The 12,043-nt window shown below is 36.5% G+C and overlaps 1 protein-coding gene across 2 annotated transcripts in view; it reads left to right on the forward strand.

The window, feature by feature from the left end:
- The window catches only part of LOC123508054 (cubilin-like), a 78,222-nt gene that overhangs the window by 4,439 nt on the left and 61,740 nt on the right, over positions 1 to 12,043 (forward strand). For both annotated transcript variants that reach the window (XM_045261451.1, XM_045261450.1), the window contains exons 4-16: positions 704 to 889; positions 1,576 to 1,761; positions 3,057 to 3,201; positions 4,243 to 4,337; positions 4,627 to 4,750; positions 4,962 to 5,162; positions 5,403 to 5,543; positions 6,503 to 6,684; positions 8,240 to 8,414; positions 9,212 to 9,396; positions 9,701 to 9,863; positions 10,057 to 10,247; positions 11,133 to 11,289. In XM_045261451.1, coding sequence (XP_045117386.1) covers positions 704 to 889; positions 1,576 to 1,761; positions 3,057 to 3,201; positions 4,243 to 4,337; positions 4,627 to 4,750; positions 4,962 to 5,162; positions 5,403 to 5,543; positions 6,503 to 6,684; positions 8,240 to 8,414; positions 9,212 to 9,396; positions 9,701 to 9,863; positions 10,057 to 10,247; positions 11,133 to 11,289 — 2,131 coding nt within the window. The remainder of the gene's footprint in view (positions 1 to 703; positions 890 to 1,575; positions 1,762 to 3,056; positions 3,202 to 4,242; positions 4,338 to 4,626; positions 4,751 to 4,961; positions 5,163 to 5,402; positions 5,544 to 6,502; positions 6,685 to 8,239; positions 8,415 to 9,211; positions 9,397 to 9,700; positions 9,864 to 10,056; positions 10,248 to 11,132; positions 11,290 to 12,043) is intronic.

The raw sequence follows: 12,043 nt of genomic DNA on the forward strand, positions 1-12,043 counted from the left end.
CAGCAACACATCTGTTGGTGCTTTATACCACTTCTTTTCTTTTATGAATCCATAACAGGGCCGCACTGTAGCATATCAATGATTAAATCAAATAACTCGTAGACTTAACCACTCTCTGGGATATACTCAAGGAATATCCTCAGTTTGCTTCCAGACTGTAGGATATTTATGCAATAAGGTGTGCAATATCTGTATTTATTTATTTAAGTACTTGTATTTTTGTTATGTATACTGTCTATTTATATATTTTTGATACTTTAACCTTAAGTCTTTGTCCAGAGTGGTGGATGGTAAGATCCATCCTCCTCCTTTGTTGTATTTCATTATTAATGCAACAATAAATGTACATATTAATCAATCAGTCAAGAAATGTCTGTCAGCTGTTGCAAGCAGGACCAAACACATGATTATGTAGTACAGTGCCATCAGAACATAAACAGTGTCTCCAGAAAACAAAGGCACACCATTGCGGTAAATTTAAAATGGCATTTTGACGGTCATGCCTGAAAACTGATGTTTCCGGAATATTGACTGCCAGATTTTTTATAGTGTACCTTAAAAAGAAAAGGAAAATAACAGTGGGAGATCCTTAATACAAAAGAAAGAGAAGGAAACATAATATAATCCTATCAGGTATTCCAAAAGTTAAGGAATGATTGAGTTTGACCTATATAAACCTATCTTTTATCTGCCTCCATCCCAGGTGTTCCAGATCAAGTCCCAGCTGATGGTAGATGAGTGTGCCTCGGGTCCCTGCAGGAATGGTGGCATCTGCATTGATGGCTACCTCAAGTTTACGTGCTTATGTCCCAAGGGTTGGCAGGGCGGTGACTGCAACCTAGATTCAGATGAGTGTGTGCAGTATGCTGGCACTGACCTCGGTTGTCAGGTAAAGTTCATATTTTCTGGTTCATCTTGAAAGTTGTTGCAAAATAATGATTATAAAGATTTTTCATTGATGAATAAGTTTTTTTCATACTTTGTTTACTGTACTGCATCATGATCATTAACATCATTACCATCACCAGCACCTATGATTACAGTAATCTCTATTAGCTGTTGTTGTATTCCAGGATGTTGAGCATCATCTAGTTCTCTTGTTTGCATGCCTCCATATATCATTCCTTGTTGCCAAAAAACAATTCTACTCCATTTTTTCCCATTATACTCTTCAGTACTCCTTTTTTTCAGAGGGAATCAACCTACTCTTGGTTTTCTTACTTATAAATTGTGTTCCTTGCAGAGGGAATTTGTATCCTCTTTCTCATCTTCCTTTCTTTTCCTCATTGTATCACCCTCTTCACTTATTATTGTTGAGGCAACCAAGCTCCTCCTCCTTTTTCTAGTTTTCAGTTGCTTATTTTCATCTTATCCCTGTCTTTGCTAACAGGCTCAACCTTTTTTTTCTTTCTGTTCCTTTCTTGTATTATCTTTAAATGAGGAGTGAGGAATATAAAGGAGAAAGAGAAGATTAATTTCTGGAAAGGAGAAGCAAGGACATTAAATGCCCTTGCTTCCCCTTTCCAGAAATTAATCTTCTCTTTCTCCTTTATATACCTCACTCTTCATCAACAGAATGGAGCCACCTGCATCAACTTCCCAGGTTCCTTCAGGTGCTTGTGCCCTCCTGGCAAGTTTGGTGTCCTTTGTGACCAACAGAGTAGCAGCTGCACACAGAGCAGTGGTTCAGGCCTTTGTGGCAGCCATGGAAACTGTGTCTCCTCAAGTGGCCAGCATGGCTATACCTGCATCTGTGATGAGGTGAGGTTAGGGGTTGAGGAAGGAAGAGTTACATAAATTCACAGACCACAGCAAATCTTATAAGGTGATGTGACCTAAGAGTACCAAGGTGATAGTAGAAAATGACAACAATTCAGAAAGCTCTTTTCTTACACTCCACTCACTCTGGTATAAACCATATAGGAAACAGGTCAGAAATTAATACCTCAAGGGACCGGAAAAATAAAATCCCCAATGATATAGATGTGTAGCGGGTTGGAGGCAAAAAAATCATGTTATCTAGAATGAGTGGCCATACTGGACGAGAGTATTGGGCAAGCTTGGAAGGAACTTGCTACCTGCATCTGGTATGGCCACTCATATTTGATAAGATGTATTTGTTTTTGCTTTTTAACCTGCCAAGCTTCCTGCTACCCTCTTACCCCCCGGAAGATTGTGTGCAGTGTGTCCCTACCGAGGAAAGTTAGAGAAGAAAGAGGAAGAGTTTGGATTGAGGTCAAGAAGAGATGTAGAGGGGAAGTGGTTATTTTAATGTTATTTAGTGACATGACTTGCACTTAGCATCAACAAAACCATTTATACATATATTACAGTGTCACTCATATCAACATCAATGTTCCCAAACATTACGTAATACTTAATTCACCACCACTTGGACTACCATTATCAGCAACAATATTATCATTATCAGTCATTAGCATCTTCATCTTTATCATTGATATTATCAATTTTGGTATAATCTTTCAGGCATAATTGTCTTCAGAGGAACCATCCAACTCAGATATATTGTTCATGTATATTGTCAGTTTATGTTAAATTACTCGTTTCCTCATTTATCATTTTCTTTTCATATGCACCATCATCCTGTTACTCATCACCATTTTGTAGCATTTAATTAATCAAGGATCATGAAATATTGTCAGAATGTCTTAGTTAATTTTTGCTTATTCTCTTTAGTAGTATTTTGATTTATTAACCCCCTCAGTACCATAATGTGTTTCCTTATTCAATCTGTTTAGTATATGGTGATTTTTTACAGCTTCAGAAATTTATGTAGGTATTAGAATAGTGAAGGCTCTGGCCATTAATCTTGTGACCTTCATAGACCTTTTCTTATGTCAATGAAATTATCTAATCACACCCAAACTAATCTAATCATGTCCCAGTACTGAAGGGGTTAAGGATCGTGAGTTTTCTTCTTTGGAAATGTTAGATCCCAATATGATTGTCTATTTTTTAATAATTCTTTTTTACCCTTAGAGTATTTAATCTAACCTATGAGCTTTTTCCCTATATCATACTGTATCTTTTGATAGGGCTGGAAATCACAGAATCAAGGCAATGGCCCAACATGTGTTGATGTAGATGAATGTGCCAGCCAGATGCCACACTGTTCCAGCAGCCCAGCTGTTCAATGCATCAACTATCCTGGGGGCTTCACATGTGGGCCTTGTCCTCAAGGTTGGTCCAAATTTGTCCTGCCAGTGTTTATATTTATTGTGTTGCCTTAAGACTGTTTCACACCGGAGGCAAGGCATCCGGTGCATGTGGTGCAAAGCTGTATGGCTTAAAATCACCTCAGTGTATTTCCAATAGGAATGTTCACACTGGATGTGAAACTTGGGGACATATACCAGCTACACTGCATGCACCGATCACAAGATCGCTTGAGTATTAAATTGAACTTTAGCGTTTGAGTATTGAAAAGTTTGACTACTAAGACATATGAATATTGAATCTTCACTGTATTAAAAACAACATGGCATGACAGAACTACCCTAGATTTTTCCTTTGACCATTTTCATAGTAATCAGCAATAACTTTAAATACAATTATCTCAAAAGGAGGGTTTTGTGGATTGTCCCCCTCTCGCATACCTTGCCTCAATTAAGTGTCTTTTCCAAAATAATGATGCATGCAGTTAGGGTGCGTAAAAGTATTGGGAAAAGGTCCTATGCCATCAAATACAGTACCCCATTATGTACAGCTAGGAGCTAAGGTAGATTGGTAGATTGGGGAAATATGTAAAGAACTATTTCTCAATAAATGTATGTAGGGAAACTCATGTATCATGTGATGTCATAACCTGAGAGTTTTTGAATGATGAGCATATGATAGCAGTTATTTCGTACGTGATATAGACATACGTGCAGCTTTTTATGTATGTGCAATAGCAATGAAACATGATAGCGGAAGGAGTGATACTAGAGAGTTAAGTGTAGTAGAAAGAGGAGAAAAAAGAGCAGGAGCAGTAGCAGTGGCTATTAATCTTTAGATATAGTAGATGCTAATCTGAGACTTGAAAAGAAAAGTTAATCACTGCAGTGTGAGGCAAAACAAAAAGAATTAGCAAGCAATATGCAGTTTTAGCTACATTAGTTAGGTACCTGAAAAGGTACCTAACTAATAAAACATAAACAGGTGAAGGTTCCCTTCACCTGTTTATGTTTTCTCACATTTACCATCTACTGCATAATAGAAGGATTGCATTGTGTTTTCCAGGGTTCAGCGGGAATGGTTTTGTGTGTAATGACATTGATGAGTGTCAGATCAACAATGGAGGCTGTTCCCCGTTCAGCCAGTGTTACAACACTTACGTAAGTCACAGATTGTACTACTATCTTGCTACAGTTGTAACACATGATTGAGTACTAGGCTGGGTTCTAAGCTTCAGAGCTATGAACATATTAATTGGCAAATTTGTTTATCAGCTGTTTCTATTTTTATATAATGGTTTTCTACCTGAACTCTATAGATGACTATGCTGATCACAGATTACAGTTACAGTTATGAGTTTGATAGTGATGTTCATCTAATAATCTTAGTTAATTACTGTGGTGTGTTAGAAACAAGTATTCATTGATAACCTATGGTCTCCTGGTTCAGGGTGGTCGCCGCTGTGGGCCATGTGCTACTGGCTACACTGGGGATGGTACCACTTGCACTCCAAGCCTGAGTCCGTGCCAGACAGCACAGTGCCATCCCCTCGCCACATGCTATGAAAACGCTCGTAAGATTTGGCTCATTGAGGAACTTGTTGTTTCACGTTCACATCTTTTATTATTTTTCATCATCAGTCGTATCGTCTGTGATATTGTAGAAACATGTATCATAATTTACTTATTTCCACCATGTTGTGTGCTGTTACATAATTGAAAGTATGCCATGCAAAAATATTATGCAACTTCACATGCTAGATAAAGATATATTTGTATTTTCAGAAATATCACCATCATACTATCAGTGTGTGTGTCCACAAGGCTACCAGGGCAGTGGAATGGGGCCATATGGGTGCACACTTACACAAGGCACAGGTCATGGAACACCCACTAATTGGTGCTCCAGTCAGCCATGCCTAAATGGAGGAACCTGCAGCCAGAATGCCTATTCCTACACATGTGTGTGTCTCCCAGGATACACAGGTGGGTGTAGCAACTTCATTTTAATATACAAGGCTTTTCATCATATTTTAGTTGTAAATATTAACATTGATAGATTTTTTGCACTGCTTTAACAGTCTTTTGATAATTGTACGGAGGAAAACAGGAACAAAAGTAGTACATCATAAAAAATCTTTATGATCCATCTACTTACTTGATAAACTAGAATATTTTAATGTCTTTTCTCAATAACATCGAATCCACATATCATTTTACTCTTAGGCCAGAACTGTCAGCTGGTTATTGACATGTGTGCCAATAACCCCTGCTTGAATGGTGGTACCTGCACTCAGGGCTTCAACTCCTTTACATGCAGCTGCCCATCCTCCCACACAGGCGATCGCTGTCAGACTGAGAACCAACGTGAGTTTCAGCAGTTTCAATGAAAGTGAAAGGTTTACAGTCATTTGATACTGAGGTAGATGACATTCATGTGATATTAGTCTCAAGTCAGGTGATCTTTCAGACATATTGGTCTGAGTCTTAATGGGCTTCAAGATATTAGGTACCCAAACCACTTTAGACCTAAATGAATGTAGACTCAAATGTTTTGACTACAGGCTTAGTGAAGGCAGCAGTGAATCCAGATGCTCTCATATAACATTCACCAACTCATCCACTTACTGCATGACTCAACCTCATCCATTCAACCACTCAACCATATCTATCCATCTATTCATCCATTTACACTCAGCCACCCACAGCCATTATTCAATCCCATCCTTATTAACCCATTAATGCAGCTGCCCACTCAACATTCATCAATCTACTTTTTCTCTCTCTCTCTCTCTCTCTCTCTCTCTCTCTCTCTCTCTCTCTCTCTCTCTCTCTCTCTCTCTCTCTCTCTCTCTCTCTCTCTCTCTCTCTCTCTCTCTCTCTCTCTCTCTCTCTCTCTCTCTCTCTCTCTCTCTCTCTCTCTCTCTCTCTCTCTCTCTCTCTCGTCACTATATACCTTGAATAATACTAATATTATACCTTGAATGATCTAAGAGTACTAGCTAGGAAGGGATGTTATGGGAACAGATTCTTTTATGATTCAAGAGTGAGCCATTTTAACCTACCTTAGCTTATTCAACTTGTGCCAATGCAGGAGAACATGACTCACTGTGTATCGTAAGTGATAGCACTGATAATGATGTATGGCACCTGTTTTTAGCTGGTTGACTGATTCTATGTTCTATAGATTAATATTAGTTTTTTTTTTTCATTAGGAATTAAAGCCCAGCAATATTGATGTTGTGAATATAATAATCAATATTATATTACACAGTGAAATAGAGAGAGTTCTCTTTACCTCTTACATTCTGTCATCTCATGTGCAGAGTGTGGTGGAACACTGAGTGGTAATGGGGGAGTGGTGAGCTTCCCTGGTGTGAGTAATGTAATGTATAACCACAACTTGAGCTGTGCCTGGATCATTGCTGTTCCTCGAGGTCAAGTCATCAACATCACCTTCAGCTACTTTCATCTGGAGGGAAGCTATTGCCATTTTGATTGGCTTCAGGTGAGAACATCCTGCTGGTAGAGTCTCCTCTTTCTGAAATTTTGGTTTTTGTCATGACAGGATAATTAAATTCAATCAAAATCTGCTTACACCATGGCTCAACTGGCAACGTGCAGTGTACCTTGGATGACCTGCTGTGGATTTAATTGCTATATTAGAGCCAGCCTAACTTGGTACTTTGGGAGTCAGCTGTACATCTCCATGCTGTTGCTACCTCAACTACAGAGTGACTTGACATGACAAAGGGCAACAGGGAGCAACCTGGGAGATTCACATGTCAAGGATAGTGGGACGGTCGTGTCACATTGCTTATACACGTTACCAAGTGTCTATATTGCATTGTTCTTCAAACTCCTGTTTGAAAACTATTCATTAAACCATATAGTCATGTATTCAATATAGTTTGAGATAAGTTAAAGCAAAAGGTGAAAGTATGAGAGAGAGAGAGAGAGAGAGAGAGAGAGAGAGAGAGAGAGAGAGAGAGAGAGAGAGAGAGAGAGATGCAGCCAACACCCAAAGTACCAAGTTAGTCTGGTTCCATTATAGTTTTGGATTTTAAAACAAAAGTTCACATTGTTACACTACAATTTAAAAGGTAATGTTGTACTTGGTAAAAGTTTTGGTCTAGTACATGCATCAACATCAACATTAGGCTTTGTAATTACCTTTAGGTGCTATGACTATCTTTAGGTATTATGAATACCTTAAATGTTATAATTGCCTCTAAGTTTTATAATTACCTTGGACCTCAAATTCAGTAAACACTGCTCGGAGGCATAGTTAAAACAGCGAATAGATTGATTGGGTTTTTTGGTGGGACTTTTGAATTCAAATCAGAAAGAGAAATTCTCACATTGTTTGATGCACTTATCCAATCTCGTCTCGAGTATTGTGGTCAGTTCTGGTCACCTCATTACAGGAAGGATATATATAAAGATAAGCTGGAGAGAGTTCAGAGAAGAATCAAGATGATCCCACAACTGCAAAACCAGTTATGAAGAGCACATAAGGGAATACAACTTGTTTAGTCTAGATAAACAGTGGATGCAAGGGAGACTTGATTTAGTTATTTAAAGCTACTTGCAGTTTTGATAATATATACATAAACAACTATCTGATCATTGTCAAAACCAACAACACACAAAATAACAGCTACAAGATTGTAGGTAAACACTTATGATCACATGAGGCTAAACACTATTTCTATAGTAGTTATAGATATTTGGAACTCTCTACTAGCACATGTTGTCAATGGTAGCACGAGAAAAGCTTTTAAACACAGGTTAAATAACACTCTACATCAACCCATCAGATAACATACTTCATGCCTTTTTTTTTCTTTTTCCCTTTTTTTATATATAACATTGTTAGGCCTAGAAGGGGTATTGCTGTCTGTCCTTTCCTTTGTATTCCCTTTGTAACATGTACTCATTATCTCAATACTATCATTTGCTCTGAGTCTTGACAAGTAGAGTATTTTATTTATGGTATACTATTTCCACCCATAATATCACCCTTTATATGAAAAGATTTACAAAGCTTTATGGTACAACAGATCCACGATGGACCCAGCAGTGGAAGCCACCTCATTGGACGGTACTGTGGCACCTCTCTTCCAGGCAGCAACGGCACAATCATTACCACCCATAATTCAGTGTATCTGTGGTTCCGCTCCGATCATTCTATGGCTGGTTATGGTTTCAATTTTACCTGGAATGTTACTTCTCCAGGTGTGTTTTTGTAGCTTAGATTGTTTTTGTTATCCTGAAAAATACACCCACTAATCTGACAAGTGCATTTCTGAACAGTTAGTACGTTTTACCTGTTTATATAGAACTGATAGAACTGTTTTTTTCATTGGTGTCACACAGATTTATTTTACTAGCCAATACCTTTACTTGCCGTAATGCAAAGTGAATTGGACCAGTAACTGCATTCACTATTCTTTCATTTGATATATTTCATCATTATGTCTCTCCATTTCTTTTCTGTATCTTGTTAGTAATTTGTCTTTTGTATTTGATCCTTTAATTTTCCTTTAGCTATTTTGCAAATCATCTTTATATTTTTGTACATTTGATGAATGTCCATCTAATTCCCCTTCTAAATGCTTTCCAACTTGTACATCATATTTTCCTCAGAGATTTTCTTTGAATTTGTGTCCTTGTTACTTTTTTAATATCATCATGTTTCTATTGTCTATTCTCTCTTTTTATCAAAGTCATTCCTGTTTTAGCAATTAAGTTACCCATGTGTTGTTTCAGTCTTTTATTCATATAAGAGAAACACTTTCCAAGGGCTACAAAATTGTACTATAAAAGATCCACTTAGGTTTTTTCAGCCCCTAAAGGATAAGATGAAAATTATTATTGAAATGTAGAGAAGTGTCTTGAAACCTTACTCTTGAAAAAAAAAATTTCATATGAAAGGGGAAATACAGAAGCAGGTATCTAGTAGTTGTGCATCTCATCTTTGCATCTTTGATTTCAGAGTTACATTTATTATAACTGCATTCTTTCCCTTCAAGTATGTGGTGGTGATTTACATGGTAATGAATATGGGTCCTTCAAGTCTCCTGGCTACCCTGGCCACTATCCTGTTGATCGAGACTGCTACTGGACTATCACTGTCTCACCAGGAAAGAGAATCAAATTCCATTTTCCAACTCTACAGTTAGAGCACCATCCAAACTGCAGTTTTGATTTCCTGGAGGTCAGTTGAAGCTTTTGAGTTACTCTGTAATGAGAGAGAGAGAGAGAGAGAGAGAGAGAGAGAGAGAGAGAGAGAGAGAGAGAGAGATTGAACAGATTATGTTTGAAATATGTTCTTGCTCAGTATTTTTTATACTTATGATTGAGAAATTATTCTAAATCTATCATAGCTATGATACATGCTAATTGAAATATCTAATTTTTTTTTCTTTTGGAATGCTATGATTTATATTCAAGGTATTGAAAAGTCACTTTTCTTTACCAAAGACAACAAGAAATGATAATGGGTGTCTTCTGCTTCCCAGATTCGTGATGGTCTAACAGAGAATGGCCACAGTTTAGGGAAATATTGCTCCTCTGTGACACCTGAACCCCTTACCACCTCAGGCTCAGAGGCTTTTGTACACTTTCACTCAGATTTGTCCCTTTCTGACACTGGTTTTCTAATTTCTTACAGTGCTGAACCAGGTAAGACATTTGATCTGTACTTGGTGAGGTTGAACAGTGGCATGATATGTAACATGTGCTATGTTATTTATATATATCCTGTGTCCTTTAATTCACATCATAGTATTTTCAGCTTTCTTGAATGTCACTTTATATATGTGAAGGAGAGAAGAATGATAGAATATTTCTGAAAGACAGCATCGTTTTTTTATAGGAATCCCAGGATGTGGCGGCCTCCTCACCAGTGATCAAGGGGAATTCTCAGCACCCACCATCTCAGATTCCTATGAACATAACCTTCACTGTGAATGGGTGATCCGAGTTCCTCCTGAAGAGACGGTGCAGCTCAATTTTACTGAATTCCACCTGGAGCATCACCATGCCTGTCGCTGGGACTATGTAGAGGTGAGAGCTGTAGGCTGCATTGTGGAAATTGTAGTGTGAGTAAGATAACTACTACTGCTACTACTACTAGTATTATGATAATGATAATAGTAATAATAATGATAATAATAGTGATAATAATAATAATAATAATGATAATAATAATAATAGTAATAATAATAACAATAATAGTAATAATAATAACAATAATAATGATAATAATAATATTAATAATAATAATAATAATAATAATAATAATAATAATAATAATAATAATGATAATAATAGTAATAATGATATTGATAATAATAATAACAACAATAGTAGGGATTGTTATAAATAGTTCTTAGAAAATAATAGTAATAGTAATGATGATGATAATAATAATAATGTTAATAATAATAATGATGATAATGATGATGATGATGATGATGATGATGGTGATGATGATGATGATGATAATAATAATAATAATAATAATAGTAATAATAATAATAATAGTAATAATAATGATGATAATAATAATAATAATAATAATAATAATAATAATAATGATAATGATAATAGTAATAAATAATAATAATGATATTGATAATAGTAATAATAACAATAGTAGGGATAGTTATTAGAAATGGTTAATGTTGAAGAGCAGAGTGGAAGTGAAGTATAATTCCAAATTTCAAATTTAAATTTAAGTTTAAATAATAATAATAATAATTATGATGGTATGTAATGCATGTAATTAGAAATGGACAGTGCAAGATTATAGAAGGAAAAAATTATATAGTTTAAGTAATAATCACTAGATTGTGCAAAAATGGTAAAGTACAAGAGTTCAGTAAAAGATTGGATATGACTTGCCTTACAAAGATGTTATTTTGCTGACCTAGTATGCTGTGGTTCTAGATAAGAGATGGTGGCAGTGCAGACAGTCCCCTTGTGCGGCGAGCTTGTGGCACTAACTTGCCCTCCCCTGTGATGTCAACTGGCCGACAACTGTATATCCTCTTCCACTCAGATTTCTCAGTGTCTCGTCCGGGCTTCAGAGCAGTGTATCAAGTGGGTGAGTCAGTACTTGGATAGTGTAATGCAACAAAGGTATCACCTCACCCAGGTTGCAGGGCAGAACCAGGGTATCAGCTGACCATTATTTAGATCAGCACCAAACAATCACAAACTTTACTCACACACTCTCCTCAGGCCTTTCAACCACTGAGTCCACAACCACAACCATAGGAGCTCCCTAGAAAACAAAGCTTCCCAAACATTTATGTCAGCACGTTATGTCCATTCAATTTCCTATTTGCACCATCAAGACAGTGTTGCTAATCCCTTAAGCAATGTTAGCAACACTCCTATCCACAATAATTGTAATACAGACAGCTTGGAGTCTGATTAAGCTCAGATTCTATTTCAATTTTGTCAAAAACTTCTTGACATGCAAAGTGGAATGTTGTAAGTAAGATAAATTGAGCTCATTTATAAAAAAATATTATTATAGTTAGTAGCATTTAGAAAATATGAAGATATATCACAAAATACCCCAATATTATGGAACCAAAGTATGCTATATAAATATGAATTTATTCTAGCTCCATGTGGTGAAGGGAAATTTCATCAAAAAGCATCAGATAATAATGATTTCTTTGTATGAGTATGCATATTTTTTACCTTTAGAATAACTGCTATGTAGCATTGAAGTTTAGCACTTATTTCTGAGCTGTTCATATTCTTTCATACTAACAAAACACTCCCTATAATAAACACACTATTAATGATGAAACATGCATACCTGTAGCACTTTTCATATCTTTCTG

The sequence above is a fragment of the Portunus trituberculatus genome, chromosome 24, assembly GCF_017591435.1.
Source record: "Portunus trituberculatus isolate SZX2019 chromosome 24, ASM1759143v1, whole genome shotgun sequence".
Classification (NCBI taxonomy): Eukaryota; Metazoa; Arthropoda; class Malacostraca; order Decapoda; family Portunidae; genus Portunus; species Portunus trituberculatus.